The sequence below is a fragment of the Moschus berezovskii genome, chromosome 18, assembly GCF_049115385.1.
Source record: "Moschus berezovskii isolate FMDL1 chromosome 18, NW_MosBer_1.0, whole genome shotgun sequence".
NCBI lineage: Eukaryota > Metazoa > Chordata > Mammalia > Artiodactyla > Moschidae > Moschus > Moschus berezovskii.
Window position 1 is genome coordinate 59,157,860 of NC_142477.1, and position 16,913 is coordinate 59,174,772.

General features: G+C 38.0%; 1 protein-coding gene across 4 annotated transcripts in view; it reads right to left on the minus strand.

The window, feature by feature from the left end:
* Positions 1-5,258: 5,258 nt before the first annotated feature.
* The window catches only part of ERCC8 (ERCC excision repair 8, CSA ubiquitin ligase complex subunit), a 56,791-nt gene continuing 45,136 nt past the window's right edge, over positions 5,259-16,913 (minus strand). For all 4 annotated transcript variants that reach the window (XM_055422016.2, XM_055422017.2, XM_088827715.1 and 1 more), the window contains 2 exons: positions 12,083-12,166; positions 5,259-5,393 (listed from right to left, as the gene is read on the minus strand). In XM_055422016.2, the coding sequence (XP_055277991.2) occupies positions 5,325-5,393; positions 12,083-12,166 (153 nt within the window). In that variant the 3' untranslated portion in view covers positions 5,259-5,324. The remainder of the gene's footprint in view (positions 5,394-12,082; positions 12,167-16,913) is intronic.

Here is a 16,913-nt window from a genome sequence, read left to right on the forward strand (position 1 = left end):
GATACCATTGCTGCTGCTGCTATTTGATACCTTCGAGGTACGTGAAAGTTCCACTGAATACATTTTCCAAGAGATTAGCACCATGTATTTTACAGAGAAGTAAAATGTATATCTTGGTTATTATCACATATCTATAACTCCGATAGTATGGAGTACATTATATTGTATATTATGGCCTCAATAAATATTATATGGAGATGTGTGGTTGTGATTTATATTTTGGGTATCTGTGAGGCTAGACACTCCAAGTTTTGTTAGCTTTTTCTCCCTTAAAGGGACAATTTTAGGCAATGACCCAACAGTTTATAATAAATGTGAAATGGAGCTACTTGTTGGCCAGCAGTTTGGCTGAGTGTGTTGTTTCTGGGGTTCTGTCACTCATTAGGGACATCCTGGCTAAGAGACGGAAAGCAGCAACATTCCACTCTGCTCATGTATGATGGTTGCCAGTGCCATTTGCATAAACATCCATTGCTGTTCATTCAGTTAGTCCCTAGTGGATTCTGAGCAGCCAAGTGGACTGGGGGAGGGGTGATATTCTCCAGCACCATGGCATTTAGCATGGGATTGATGACAGCGGACACCACCTCCTTCTGCAGGTAGAATACACCAGAGAGCTCAGATTTGGCTCCATGCTCTATGAGGCTCTGAGGCCTTACTAAGAGGCCTTAGTAGCTGTGCCATGTTTCTGGTGTATTACTTCTATGACCAATGTTTAACAAGCAGTAGGTATGGAAAATCACAGGCTCAGAGCTTCTATTTTCCAGAGAGCTCAGCATGTACTTCATTTGTTGTTTTTCTAATGAAGCATAGTATGGAGCTAAGAGGGGCAGTTTTTTGCCTTAGAAGCCCTTGGGTAACTTACAGCCATCCTAAGTGGTCTAGCAATTCTAGAAGGTATGCCAAGAGGTTACCAAATCTTCCTTGGTAAAAATCTTCTTCAGGGCACTAACAGGAGTACCTGTTGATTTTAATTTGGAAGTATTAAAATTTGTAAAGAAAGAATATTTTTGCCATCAGAACCCTGAAAGTATTAAAGATATTAGTATCCCTTAAATGTATATCAAATGAGTCTCCTTGGCGGAGGATGTAATTAATGTAAACCCACACCTCTGCTCCTGGAAGAAGGTGGATGCAGTTGAGATCCTGTCTGCCAAGACTGTGTGTGACGGCAAAGCTGCTGAGGATGGACAGTCTGGAAAAGGTGTATTATGAAATAGGCACTGAACAGAACATGATAGCCACATTTTCAGGGGCAAAATATTTACCAGCTGTTGATTGAATAGAATCAGGAATTTCAATAATACTGGATATTCAAAACTACAATGAAGTACCACCTCACACTGTTCAGAATGACCATCATTAAAAAGTCTTCAAATAAATGCTGGAGAGGTTGTGGAGAAAAGGGAACCCTCCTACACTGCTGGTAGGAATGTAAACTGGTGCAGTCATTATGGAAAACAGTATGGAGTTTCCTCAACAAACTAAAAATAGAGTTGCCATATGCAACTCTTTCTATTGCCATATGCAATTCCACTCCTGGGCATACACCCAGACAAAACTATATTTCGAAAGGATACATGTACCTCTATGTTCATAGCAGCACTATGTATAATAGCCAAGACACGGAAACAACCTAAAAGTCTATCAACAAATGAATGGATAAAGAAGACATGCCATATATATATATACACACACACACAATGGAACATTACTCAGTTATTCAAAAGAATGAAATGCCATTTGCAGCAACATGGATGGACCTAGAGATTATCACAGTAAGCAAAGTCAGAGAGAGATAGGAAATATCATATGACATCACTCGTATGAGGAATCTAAAATAAGCTTCCCAGGTAGTGCAGTGGTAAAGAAGCCACCTGCCAATGCAGGAGATGTAAGAGATGTGGGTTTGATCCCTGGGTTGGGAAGATACCCTGGAGAAAGAAATGGCAACCAACTCAAGTATTCTTGAAAGGAAAATTCCAAGGGCAGAGGAGCCTGGCGGGCTGCAGTCCAAGGGGTTGCAAGGAGTCAGACACAACTGAGCACAGGAGGGGACAAAACAGAACCAGGCTCACAGGCACAGACAAGTGGCAGCCAAAGGGGAGGTGGGTAGAGGAGGGAAAGGAGAAGTTTGGGAGTAGCAGATACAAACTCTCACATACAGGATGGATAAAATATAGGTCCTACTGTAGTGTACAGGGAACTGTGCTCAATATCCTGTGATACAAACCATAATGGAAAATATAAAAAAGAATACATATATGGATATAACAATCACTTTGCTGTTAGCCGGAGAAGGCAATGGCAAGCCACTCCAGTACTCTTGCCTGGAGAATCCTGTGGATGGAGCAGCCTGGAGGGCTGCAGTCCGTGGGGTCGCTAAGGGTCGGACACGACTGAGCGACTTCACTTTCACTTTGCTGTTAGCAGAAATTAAGACAACATCGTAAATCAACTATACTTCAATAAAATTTAAAAGAAATAATACTGGATTTTGAGTATGGGGGCTCCCAATGAGTGGGATATCATTAATGCTGTAGTAATCCAACATATGGTACCATTTTAATCTTTTTCTTACACAAACTCTTTAGTATATAAATTTTGGATTTCCAACTGGATCAAATTAAAAGTTTGTTTTAATATTTATGTATATATTATTCAATTACCCTTTCTCTCTGTTTTTGCTTTTAAATCAGTAAATAATCTAGAATTAGCATTGTTTGCTAAACTGGCACTTGCTTAGTACCTAAGATTTAAAGTTCCTTCTTTTTTCCCCCCTGGGTTGTAGCCACCTAAAGTGGCAGTCAGTTTTTCTGTTCTTTTCCTGTTTTAGATTTTTGTACCCTGAAAGTACAGTCTTTACTTTCTTTTTCTGGCTGTTAAGAGAAAAGAGGGAGGCTGAAGGGATCAGGTGCTTCTAGTCAACTTATCCCTGGGATTGCCCCGTCCAAGGAATAATCAGTCCCCTTCTCATGCTGCCACCTTTTTAAAAACTTACAGAAAGACTTGTCTCTCTAGCTGACTAAAACTTTTCCATTTTTTTCTTTTCGGTGTTTACCTGATAAGCTCCTGTTGGTCCCTAGTAGTCTCTCTGTGATCAGTGCCCCTTCTCTAGGATGTCCTGATTAACCTTAGCGGGGCTAGTGTCTACATCTAGAAAAGCAACAGTGGCATCAGCTTATCTTTTACATTTGAGTATGAGACTCCTTGCATATTGATAAGTAGCAGCTCTTAGGAGAGCCCATGTACATGGATCAAGGGCTTTGCATTTTTAACATTAATTGGACCAACTCCTCAGTTTTTTGGGGAGCATGCTGAAACCAGGTGCTCCTTTACCTTTCTTCTCCTTTTCACTAAACGCTGAGACACAGGTCTCTGGGCATGGGACCTTACACCCTCCTAGGTTGGGGAATGAGTTGCTCGTGACAGCAGCAAGCAGACATGGTAGAGACACTTGTGACTTGAACAACAGTGTTTGTGGGAAGCCATGATCTCCTGAGACAGCTCTCACACCAAACCCACAAACGGCCCACGATACCTAAGCAAGTATTCAGGTGGAGTCATCTCTTACTACTTCGAGGAATAGGCTGAAATTTGACTCAGGAAAGTTCAGAGGGGGAAAGGGAAATGGTTTACGGGTGCCTACAGAAACAAATAGAGTCACAGACCCTAGGCACTAATACGGCCTTGACGCTTGCCAGCACTGCCTGGTCAGTGGATGACGTCTGTCCCATGGCACTAGGAGGGCTGTCATTCCTCATCCTCAGCAGACGGATCTTTTCAACGTGTAACCAGTTATCTATACAGTATTTGCAGTTTGTAGAAAGACTTATTTTTTCTTAAAATTAAAAAAAAATTCCAATTTCAACAGCATCCTCAAAGGTTAAAGGTCTGATATGAGGCCTAACAGTTACATATTGAAAAACTCAACTGTATAGTTGGTCAAGCTCACAAAAACCTCATTAACTTGTCTCCTATTGATAAGAATCAGAGAGAAAGGGAATATAAGACTAGGGTCATGATAATCACTTGTGGGTTATGACACAAGAGCAGAAAATAAAATGGAAATTTTCTGACATCTGATAATGTTAATTGGCTACACCTCAACAACAAAAAAGAAATTTTATGACATTTCATGTTTGAACCTGATTACCTGACAGGATATTTTCTGCTTTGATGAATGCAGTAGGACTAGGTCACATAGTAACCAGATTCACAGAAAAGTAGTTCAAGCTGCCATCTGATGCATCAAAATAAAGGAAATGTAGGATTTTTCCTAAGTTAAAAACCTCCTATAATGCATTTTTTCAATTGTGGAAGGCAATGAATTAAAAAATATTTAACATAAAGCTAGAAAACAGTTAAAGAATTGAAAGCATTGCAAAAACTGAGCAAATTAATAAAAATAAACTAATTTCGATTCTAACTTTTCAACTATAATTTTTTATATAATCCCCAGTAAAATCACCCGTGAAGGTGAAAATGAGCAAAGTGACCATACAACCAGCAGGAGAAAGTCAGTGCTGATAGCCTCTGCTTACTCATCCTCTAAGACTGCATCTTATTGTTCACACAATCTGCTCAGGTCCCACAAAGGGGATACCACAACTGGTCTCCGTGTACTACAGTGACTGCAGCAGTCCACAGAAACTGGGGTTAAGGGAAAATGTTCTGATTAAATAAACTATATTGAACTTTGTTTTAGGACTCCATGCAAATATTAACCTTATTTTAAGACAAAAGGGAAAACAATTACTCAAATTCACGGTTCACTGGACAACAGAGGTCCGTCTAGTCAAAGCTATGGTTTTTCCAGTAGTCATGTATGGATGTGAGAGCTGGACTATAAAGAAAGCTGAGCGCTGAAGAACTGAGGCTTTTGAACTGTGGTGTTGGAGAAGACTCTTAAGAGTCCCTTGGACTGCAAGGAGATCCAACCAGTCCATCCTAAAGGAAATCAGTCCCAAATATTCAGGGGAAGGACTGATGTTGAAGCCGAAGCTCCGATACTCTGGCCACCTGATGCGAAGAGCTTACTCATTTGAAAAGACCCTGATGCTGGGAAAGATTGAAGGCAAGAAGAGAAGGGTATGACAGAGGATGAGATGGTTGGATGGCATCACCGACTCAATGGATGTGAGTTTGAATAAACTCTGGGAGTTGGTGATGGACAGGGAGGACTGGCGTGCTGCAGTCCATGGGGTCACAAAGAGTCGGACACAACTGAGCGACTGAACAGAACTGAACTGGACAACTGAAAAGATAAAATAGTCCAGTTTTAAAAGTTTCAATAGAGACAAAAAGGGTACTAAGAACGATATTCATCCTTCCTCATCACTGCTGCTCCAGGCATCTTCAAACGCTGGATTTAACTGTGATCTGGTTGAAGTCTAAAAAAGGAAGCAAAAAAGAAAGATTCAATTATTCTACCTCATAATTTTAGGCTCACAATATAGTTATAAAGTCAGATAAAAAGCAACTAGATTATTTTGAGAGAAACTATATAACTGTTCATTTAAAACCAAAAGTAACTTAAGAAACACCCACATTCAATATAAAACAATGCAACTTCATTTTAAATAGACATATCAGACTTTATTCAAATTATGTTTCCTTCAAAGTAGTTATCTCACACACAGACACACACACACACACACGATGCTGCTACTATTATTAAGGCATTTTTTTTTTTTATAACCCTTTGGAGTTACCAGGAGTACAGGGCACACTCACATCCATGTGGCTAAGACTGGACTCAGGTCTGCAGGCTGGCTTGACAGCCCAAAATATTAAAGTGAGCAATCTTTTACTGTTTTGATGGACCTGATTTTTATAAATAAGCAAAATTCATATAGAGGGAATAAGGTGTTCATCAAATGGAGCAATACCCTTTTTGGTATGAAGTAGTGAGGTTTGTTTGTTGTTATAGCTAGTGAAGTAGTGGAAAAAGACAGACAAAATGTGTTGGATTTGGTAGCATTTTGTCATTAGCACACAGGTTTCCCTGGGAGAATTCTTTGAAAGAGAATATGCATTAGATGGTGTTTCAAAAACAACAAAACATCACAGTATTCTTACAACTTTAGAGCTGTACCTAAATAAATGTAATCAGCAATAGAGGAATTCTAATTATTTGTAGTAGTTCAAATCAATTCACTTGTTTGGGGAATTTGTTTGAATGGCTACCTTCTTATTCTGAGGCAAATGATTAAGGGACTTCAAAATGGTCTCTTTTGTGGTTGTTGTTTTTGAGTACCTAGGTTTTATGAATCATGTGTGCTTATTTTGCAGTTTTTACATTTGCTGTCAGTTTGTTTATATCCCAAATCCAATAACATATTAGTACTTAGATTATTCTTAAATTATTTTAGAAGTATTACCTTTTACAACATATACCAATATTTTATGTTAAGGGTAACCCTTACTACATATTTGAGAATGTTCATTTCCTTTTTGATGAGCATAATGACTTAGCCTCTTAAGATTCAAACAATGATAACAGTAGAAAAAAGTGGCTGTTTCCAGTAAAGTTCCGAAGTGTCAGCCAGGATAGTCAGAAAACAATATATTAATTTAGGATAGCTGTGAAAGCTATAGATCTGAGTCCTTTACTTAATCTAATCATGTTGGCAATTGTTACTTAGTTGTTTAAGCAAAAATCCATTATACTCTGTGTCCCGATCCAAAACTATTATCAAAGCTTAGCTAACCACTCATTTATTTCTAGGAGCAGTCCACTGATATGCAAGAGAAGCATACTGAAGTCTGTTCGTTACTCTTTCAACCAAGCATTTACTGAAATTCCTACCTTTCTGGGTTTATGATTTAACTACCAAGTTAGGTTATTTAGTGACAGTTTATTTAAAGACGAACTATCCTCTGGGGTGAGGTAATTATTTTTCCCTACTCTATCTCTAAAAGCCTTTAACTCTGCCTGAGATGTCTACCAAAAATGTCCTTAGGTAGATAAGTCACACAAAGGCCATGTCTCCTAATTTCACTCAGGAAGCTCAATATATAACCTATTAAACACTTAAATTTCATTTGAAGAATCAACAGAGAAGCAGAAGTATATTTTAATGTAAATTACTGTTGCTATGGTAGGCAAACAAAAATAAGTAAAAACTAGAAATGCAGTTGCATATAAATTTTACTGTATTTATAGTAGTAAAGAAAAAAATATGAATGTATTACAGCATTATTAGAAGTACATTTTATTGCTAAAAATCACAAATAAAACATCTTACTTATAATTGAAAGCTGCAGTAAAAATGTCACACATGATACAGTACTGTTTGAGACCTACGGATCAACTTAACTACCATCCATTACTTCAGTTTTCTCTACAACATCTCCTCCTAGTGGACATTCTTTCTATGCTTGAACATATCCATCTCTACTTAACCAGGCTGCCTGTTCTACTGATAGTTGTGAAGGGAAGAGTTAAAAGGGGATCTAGTTCAGGTCCATAGAATGCGAAGGAAGAATGAAACCAATTTTAACATCTTCCACATATATATCTTACTAAATTTGATAAATTCAAAATTTTTTTTACTGGTAATTAGTGGAAAGTCTTTAAAGGTAGAACATAGGGTTGTCTGAATATAAGTAATTACACATCTTATCGTTGTTGTTTATTCTGACTCTTGCAACCCCACGGACTGTAGCCCACCACGCTCCTCTGTCCATGGGATTTCCCAGACAAGGATATTGAAGTGAGTTGCCACTTCCTTCTCCAGGGGATCTTCCCAACCCAGGAATGGAATTGGCATCTTCTGCACCGGCAGGCAGATTCATTACCACAGAGTTACCAGGGAAGACCCCAAGATTATACATCTAAATAAAACAGTTACATACTGTGTAACTGTCAAAATAAAGTGAGATTCTTGATGAGAGGTCAGATTTAGATTGTAATATAGTCACTCTAGAGATCTCAGGCAGGAAAAAGTGATTAGGAGTTGTATAGGCTTGCCTTGAGTGTGACCAGATTTTAGGAAGAGTGGGCAAAAGGAAGGCAGATCCCTCAGAAAAATAAAACAAACTTCCCCCGTAAAAAAATAAAAAAAGCAACCTGTCAATTAAATAATAGGATTTATGCTTAAAGATCACAAAACCTGTTTCTATTGCCCAATGCCCTTCAGGTTTTTATAGTAGAAATAAATCCTCCTCTATAGGTTGGGTATCAGGAGAGACAATCCTAAGGGACTCTGTCTTGGTTGATGGAGAGAAGTATATCTCACCTCAAAAGTTGATCTGAGGTACCATCTCAGGCCGGTCAGAATGGCTGCTATCCAAAAGTCTACAAACAATAAACGCTGGAGAGGGTGTGGAGAAAAGGGAACCTTCTTACCCTGTTGGTGGGAATGCAAACTAGTACACTCACTATGGAGAACAGTATGGAGATTTCTTAAAAAACTGGGAACAGAACTGCCACATGACCCAGCAATCCCACTCCTGGGCATACACATGGAGGAAACCAGAAATGAAACAGACACGTGTACACCAATGTTCATCGCAGCACTGTTTACAAGAGCCAGGACATGGAAGCAACCTAGACGTCCATCAGCAGGCGAATGGATAAGAAAGTTGTGGTACATATACACAATGGAATATTACTCAGCTATTAAAATGAATGCATTTGAATCAGTTCTAATGACGTGGATGAAACTGGAGCCTATTACACAGAGTGAAGTAAGCCAGAGAGAAGAACATCAATACAGTATACTAACACATATATAGGGAATTTAGAAAGACGGTAATGATAACCCTGTATACGAGACAGCAAAAGAGACACAGATGTATAGAACAGTCTTTTGGACTCTGTGGGAGAAGGCGAGGGTGGGATGATCTGAAAGAATAGCATTGAAACATGTATATTATCATGTTTCACATGATAATCGCCAGTCCAGGTTCGATGCATGAGACAGGCTGCTCAGGGCTGGTGCACTGGGATGACCCAGAGGGATGGGATGGGGAGGGAGGTGGGAGGGGGGTTCAGGATGGGGAACACATGTACACCCATGGCTGATTCATGTGAATGTATGGCAAAACCCACCACAATATTACAAAGTAATTAGTCTCCAACCAAAATAAATAAATTAAAAAAAAAAAGTCGATCTGAAAGGTAACCTAAGAACAATTTTACTTCGATGATTCTGATGTTTGAAGATATTATAAACTTGCCCTAGATCATTAACGAATGGCAGAACTGGAATTCAAACTCAATTACCAGTATTACTATTATTTAGTTTACCTGACACTAAAGACAGGTGAGTGTGTAAATGTATATATGTGTGTGTTTTGTGTTAACTTGCCTCTCTGAGGCAGTCACTTATTTGAGAGGTGAGATGAAAATACTTCTAAATATCAGTTAAATAGTAAGTATACATGTAAGGTTGGAGAAGGAAATGGCAACCCACTCCAGTATTCTTGCCTGGAGAATCCCAGGGACAGAGGAGCCTGGTGGGCTGCCATCTATGGGGTCGCACAGAGTTGGACACAACTGAAACGACTTAGCAGCGGCAGCAGCAAACACGTAAGGAAGAGGGTCTGGTATACACAGACTGCTCTACTGAGACCTGCATCATGATCATATTCATGTTCTACCTACATTCACAGGAATCTTCAAAAGTTTTGTGGAAACAATCTTAGCATTTATCATTTTATAAAGAGAATGGTGCCTATCTTAAAGCACATACATGCTGTTTCTGCCGCCGCCAAGTCGCTTCAGCCGTGTCCAACTCTGTGACCCCATGGACTGAAGCCTATCAGGCTCCCCCGCCCATGGGATTTTCCAGGCAAGTGTACTGGAGTGGGTTGCCATTGCCTTCTCTGAAAGCACATACATAGTGCATTTTAAAAGGTAAATATAAAACCTAAATTGTTTTTTGTGTATCCCTATTTGATTTATACTTGTTCAGCTTAATTGCCTATATACAAAAATTCTTCCAGATGGGGAAGAATCAAACTATCACCATAACTATATAATAAGGAAAAAAACCATCAGAGTCACATACTATCTTTACAAAATAAACAATTTCAGTTTTCTTCTAATATCTTTTTTTCATACACAGGTCAAAGATGATTTACTTTTATTTATATAGTTTATATTTGGTGAATGGTTGTTAAACATTCTAATGTGGCCTAGTGTTATAAGTTAGATTTAATGTATACAATAATTCCCCAACAGCAGGATACAGTAATTAACATTTTAAGCTTTGTATAAAAAAAATTCAGATTTTAAAGCAGCTGTACACTAAAACTACTCAGAGTCAAACTAAACCAAATTAGACACATATCTATAGAATTTCACCTTTAGATTGCTTGACATGAAAATAAAAAAATTAAGAGGCTACTACCTAACACCAGAGATCATGTCTTATTTATCTTTGTTTTCACACAACATTTTTCAGGTTCTTTATTCACAGTGTCATATTGACACTAATTTATCTGGTAGAAGTGCAAACTGATAAAATTTGACAGTGTGAATAAATGTCGTACAAGATAACTCAAGTCCTAAGAAGTCATGGCACTTCCCTGGTCATCCACTGGTTAAGACTCCATGCTTCCACTGTAGGAAGTATGGGTTTGATCCCTGGTTCCAAATAGGAAAAGGGGTACATCAAAGCTGTATACTATCACCCTACTTATTTAACTTGTATGCAGAGTACATCATGAGAAACGCTGGGCTGGAGGAAGCACAAACTGGAATCAAGACTGCTGGGAGAAATATTAATAACTTCAGATATGCAGACGATACCACCCTTATGGCAGAAAGCAAAGAACTAAAGAGCCCCTTGATGAAAGTGAAAGAGGAGAGTGAAAAAGTTGGCTTGAAGCTCAACATTCAGAAAACTAAGATCATGGCATCCGGTCCCATCACTTCATGGGAAATAGATGGGGAAACAGTGGCTGACTTTATATTTCTGGGCTCCAAAATCACTGCAGATAGGGACTGCAGCCATGAAATTAAAAGATGCTTACTCCTTGGAAGGAAAGTTATGACCAACCTAGACAGCATCTTAAAAAGCAGAGACATTACTTTGCCAACAAAGGTCCATCTAGTCAAGGCTTGGTTTTTCCAGTGGTCATGTGTGGATGTGAGAGTTGGACTGTGAAGAAAGCTGATCGCCAAAGAATTGATGCTTCTGAACTGTGTTGGAGAACACTCTTGAGAGTCCCATGGACTGCAAGGAGATCTAACCAGTCCATCCTAAAGGAAATCAGTCATGAATATTCATGGGAAGGACTTATGCTGAAGCTAAAACTCCAATATTTTGGCCACCTGATGCGAAGAGCTGACTCATTTGAAAAGACCCTGATCCTGGGAAAGACTGAGGTCAGGAGAAGAAGGGGACAACAGAGGATGAGATGGCTGGATGGCATCACCGACTCAATGGACATGGGTTTGGGTGGACTCCGGGAATTGGTGATGGACAGGGAGGCCTGGCATGCTGCAGTTCATGGGGTTGCAAAGGGTTCGACACGACTGAGCAACTGAACTAAACTGGGGAACTAAGATCCCACAAGCCACAAAGCGTGGCCAAAACAATTAAACAACAACAAAAAAAACTTGAAAAAAAACCAAGATAAATCTTCTTCTAGGAATATAACCAAAGAAGAAGTCAGAAATATAAATAATTTGTGAATAGCTATAAATTGGTTTATTATAATCGAAAGAAATGTCTTCAGAAAAGGTAAATATTTAAGTAAATTTAAGTAAGAATGACAGAAAGCTATATTATTAAAGACAATGTTTACAAATAGTTATTAATGACATGGAAAAAGTCTAAGAAGGATGCTAAGTTGTATGTTCAAGTGTGATATTAACTACGTTAAAAATATGCACAGGAAAAAACAAGAATGAAATAAATAAAAATGTTAAAAGTAGTTGATAAACTTCAGAAATTTATTTCATTCTCAATATTTTTTTGAATTTCCCTAAGGTATTATACAGGTAAATTATTTAAATAATCAAAATAGCAAGAAATGCTTTAAAAGCCTCTCCCATTTAAAGTAATTAGTAAAAAATTTTTTATGATTTAGAAGTCACTGTACAACTTGTATAAATAATATTTACCTCATCATCATCATCAGGAGCTGATTCACATAAGGATGGTACCCAAGCAAGAATATTGCAGTCTCTGCTACCACTGTAAAGTTCCTATAAGACAGAAAACAAAGATGTGTTTGTGGGTCAGTTGAAAGCTGATAGTAATTTGAAATGAACAATTTTTTAAATGACTAATTCTTGGGTTAGATTAGATGAAATCTATTTCTATTCCCCAAAGAAACTGGACTGATGCCCTTTTCTGTTTGTTTAAGAAATAGTAAAACTTTGTTTTGTATTTTAAAATAGTATTAGGATATATTAGAATTCGCTTACATGGTTAAAATTCACAAAAACCATTGCCATATTTTTTTTCTCAATCGTATCCATATATTTCAAGTGTCAGAGAATAAAAAAATGGTTGCATCAATAACTGAACTCTAATAAAGGCTTTCAATGAAGAAACCATACGTTGTTGTTCAGTTGCTAAGTTGTGTCTCTCTGTGACCTCACGGACAGTAGCATACCAGGGTCCTCTGTTCTCCACTATCTCTCAGAATTTGCTCAAATTTCATGTCCATTGAGTTGGTGATGCTATCTAACCACCACATCCTCTACTGCCCTCTTCTTTAGCTTTCAATCTTTCCCAGCATCAGGATCTTTTTTAGTTAGTCGGCTCTTCGCATCAGGAGGCCAAAGTACTGGAACTTCAGCATCAGTCCTTCCAGTGAATATTCAGGGTTGATTTCCTTTAGGATTGACTGGTTTGATCTCCTTGCAGTCCAAGGGACTCTCAAGAGTCTTCTTCAGCACCACAATTTTGGAAGCATCAATTTTTTCAGTGCTCAGCATTTTTTATGGTCCAATTCTCACATTCAAACATGACTACTGGAAAAACCATAGCTTTGACTATAAGGACCTTTGTGGGCAAAATGATGTCTCTCTCTTTTAATATGTTGTCTAGGTTTGTCATAGCTTTTCTTCCAAGGAACAAGTGTCTTTTAATTTCATGGCTTTAATTTTAATTTGTCACTATCTGCAGTGATTTTAGAGTCCAAGAAAAGAAAATCTGATACTGCTTCCACATTTCCCCCTTCTATTTGTCATGAAGTGATGGAAGTGGATGCCATGATCTTAGTTTTTTTGAATGCGGAGTTGTAGGCCAGCTTTATTCACTCTCTTCTTTCACTCTCATCAAGAGGCTCTTTAGTTCTTTACTTTTTGCCACTAGAGTGGTATCATCTGCATATCTGAGGTTGTTGATATTTCTCCCAGCAATCTTGATTCCAGCTTGGGATTCATCCTGCCTGGCATTTCACATGATGTACTCTGCATATGGGCTTCTCTGGTGGCTCAGAGGGTAAAGCGTCTGCCGCAATGAGGGAGACCCAGATTTGATCCCTGGGTCAGGAAGATCCCCGGGAGAAGGAAACCCACTCAAGTACTCTTGCCTGGAAAATCCCATGGATGGAGAAGTCTTGTAGGCTATAGTCCATGGGGTTGCAAAGAGTTGGACACGACTGAGTGACTTCACTTCTACTCTGCATATAAGTTAAATAAGCAAGGTGACAACATACAGCCTTGTCGTACTCTTTTCCCAATTTGGAATGAGTCAGTTCTTTCATGTCTGGTTCTAACTGTTGTTTCTTTACCAGCATACAAGTTTCTCAGGAGACAGATAAGATGGTTTGGTACTGTCATCTCTGTAAGAACTCTCCACATTTTGTTGTGATCCACACAATCAAAGGTTTTAGCATAGTCAGTGAAGCTGAAGTAGATGTATTTTTGGAACTCCCTTGCTTTCTCCATGACCCAATGAATGTTGGCAATTTGATCTCTGTTCCTGTCTTTTCTAAACCCAGCTTGTACATCTGGAAGTTCCTGGTTCATGTACTGCTGGAGCCATTAGCTTGAAGGATTTTGAACATAACTTTGCTAGTAAGTGAAATGAGTGCTTTGAACATTCTTGGTCATTGCCCTTCTTCAGGATTGGAATGAAAACTGAACTTTTCCAGATCTGTGTTCACTGCTGAGTTTTCCAAATTTGCTGACATATTGAGTGCAGCACATTAACAGCATCGTCTTTTAGGATTTTAAATAGCTCAGCTTAATTTTATGACCTCCACTAACTTTGTTGGTAGTAATGCTTCCTAAGGCCCACTCGACTTCACATTCCAAGATGTCCAACCCTAGGTGAGTGACCACACAACTGTGGTTAGCCAGGTCATTAACAGCCAGGTCATTTTTGTATAGTTCTTCTGTGTAGAGTCTTGCCACCTCTTCTTAATCTGTTCTGCTTCTGTTAGGTCCTTACCATTCCTGTCCTTTATCGTGCCCATCTTTGCATGAAAATGTTCCCTTGACAACTCCAATTTTCTTGAAAAGATCTCTAGTCTTACACATTCTATTGTTTTCCTCTATTTTTTTGCACTGTTCATTTAAGAAAGCCTTCCCATCTCTCTTTACTATTCTATAGAACTCTGCATTCTGTTGGATGTATTTTTTCATTTTTCCCTTGCCTTTTGCTTCTCTTCTTTCCTCAGCTATTTGTAAAGCCTCCTCAGGTAACTACTTTGCAGAAACCGTAAGAATTTCTAGCTAAAATAGGCCAGGAATTTAAAAAAAAGTTTTATTTAGCTCAAAACTGCCTAACTAGAGCTGAAGAGCATTAAGATCATATGCCATGCTTGTTAAGAAGCTTACTTTATAAGCTTACTGATGCAGTCATTGGCAATGTCTTTATGGATATGGTGTCTGTATATGCTGAACAATGTTCATTCTTTTTCTGACAAAACTTCAGAAATACGTTATATTGGCTAATACTGAAAATATGTCCATGGGGCAGTGAAACAGATACTCTCACATACAGAGGGTATAAATTGATATAATCCTTTCGGAGACTGATATCTCTGTATGTGTCAGAAATTTTGTATACATTTTTAAGAAGTCATGCTAAAGACACATACAAAATTCAAGGTTATTATCACCAATATTATATTTATAATAAAACAATAATTTTCCAAATATTATTGTCCAGGGTTATGATTTATATACAAATTTATGCTGCATTGATATGATATAATATTATATAGCCACTAAATTTATTTTTGAAGAATATTTAATGACACTGGAAAATATTCATATTGTCAAAGGAGCAGGATATAAACCAAATACAGAGTGAAAAGAAAAAAAACGGGATGTAAAACACTAGGTCAAATTTTTAAAAAGCTACTAAGCTAAGAATAAGGGCTAAAAAGAAAAATCAGCAAAATATTAAGTTAAAACTCTGACTGTTTACTTTTCTCACAAATGTATTTCTACACAAATATTTCTAACACTACAACTTTCTTTCTGATCTGGTATTAAATTATTTTTATTTTTATTCATCTCAAAAGCTATTTGAGGCATGGTAAAATCAGTATTTTTCCAAAAAAAAAGTAAAAGTAAAGGTTCTTGGTAAAGGGAAAATAAGATTATGAAGTAACTTATAGGAAATATAGATGTAAAGAAAATTAAGTAAATTATACTTGCTGCTAAGTCACTTCAGTCGTGTCCGACTCTGTGCGACCCCATAGACGGCAGCCCACCAGGCTCCCCTGTCCCTGGGATTCTCTAGGCAAGAACACTGGAGTGGGTTGCCATTTCCTTCTCCAGTGCATGAAAGTGAAAAGTGAAAGTGAAGTCGCTTAGTTGTGTCCCACTCTCAGCGACCCCATGGACTGCAACCTTCCAGGCTCCTCAGTCCATGAGATTTTCCAGGCAAGAGTACTGTAGTGGGGTGCCATTGCCTTCTCCGAAATTATACTTAGCTACACATTATCAAATTTCCTAAATGGAACAAAATTCTACAGACTGTACTGTTTAAAATTTAGAATGTATGGCTGCCATGGATGGTGCAAAGATATTTTCATATGCCCAGTGCTGTAGAGCAATTTAGTTCCTGAGAAGACAAGATTATATACTCAAAATATACTAAGGTCAGGTAACCTTGTTTCCTCATGATTAAATTAAGGTGCTATATCTTTGCCAGGAATATCACATACACTTTGACAATCTGACTAAGCTGACGCATGCCAGTCTTAGTCAAGGTAAAATTATTTTATCTTTGTAATTAACATTTTGTAGGGTGCAACTTTAGACTATGTAAATATTCCATTCCTCATCAGACTTTCAAGTTATTAGGTTAATTACGTAGCAGAATGGATTCAAGGATCCCTATTCTAGTCAATAGAAAATAATCAACTATTATCATTATTTATTTTGATGTTGGATTACTATAAATATCAATTTTATTTTCAGATAGCGAGTTTTTGTGTAATACATAATTGGTAAAGGGTTCTGCTGCTAAATGGACGTAAAAGCACTACTTTTATAATTTAGATTTATAATTATCTTCCTTTTCAGATATAATAGATGGAATGGGATAAGAGTTGGAAACTTTCTGATATAATAAAGCAATTAAAATCTTTCTTAGTATATAGCACATACAGAAATGGTATTTGTCAGGAGGCAACTGGCCTCAGCTTTCTGGCTATCCTAGACCTGTTCCAGCGATTTCAAGGACTGAGAGGAATCAATTATCATCTAGGTTGGTCATAACTTTCCTTCCAAGGAGTAAGCGTCTTTTAATTTCATGCCTGCAATCAGCATCTGCAGTGATTTTGGAGCCCAAAAAAATAAAGTCTGACACTGTTTCCCCATCTATTTCCCATGAAGTGATGGGACCAGATGCCATGGTCTTCGTTTTCTGAATGTTGAGCTTTAAGCCAACCTTTTCACTCTCCTCTTTCACTTTCCTCAAGAGGCCTTTGAGTTCCTCTTCACTTTCTGCCATAAGGGTGGTGTCATCTGCATATCTGAG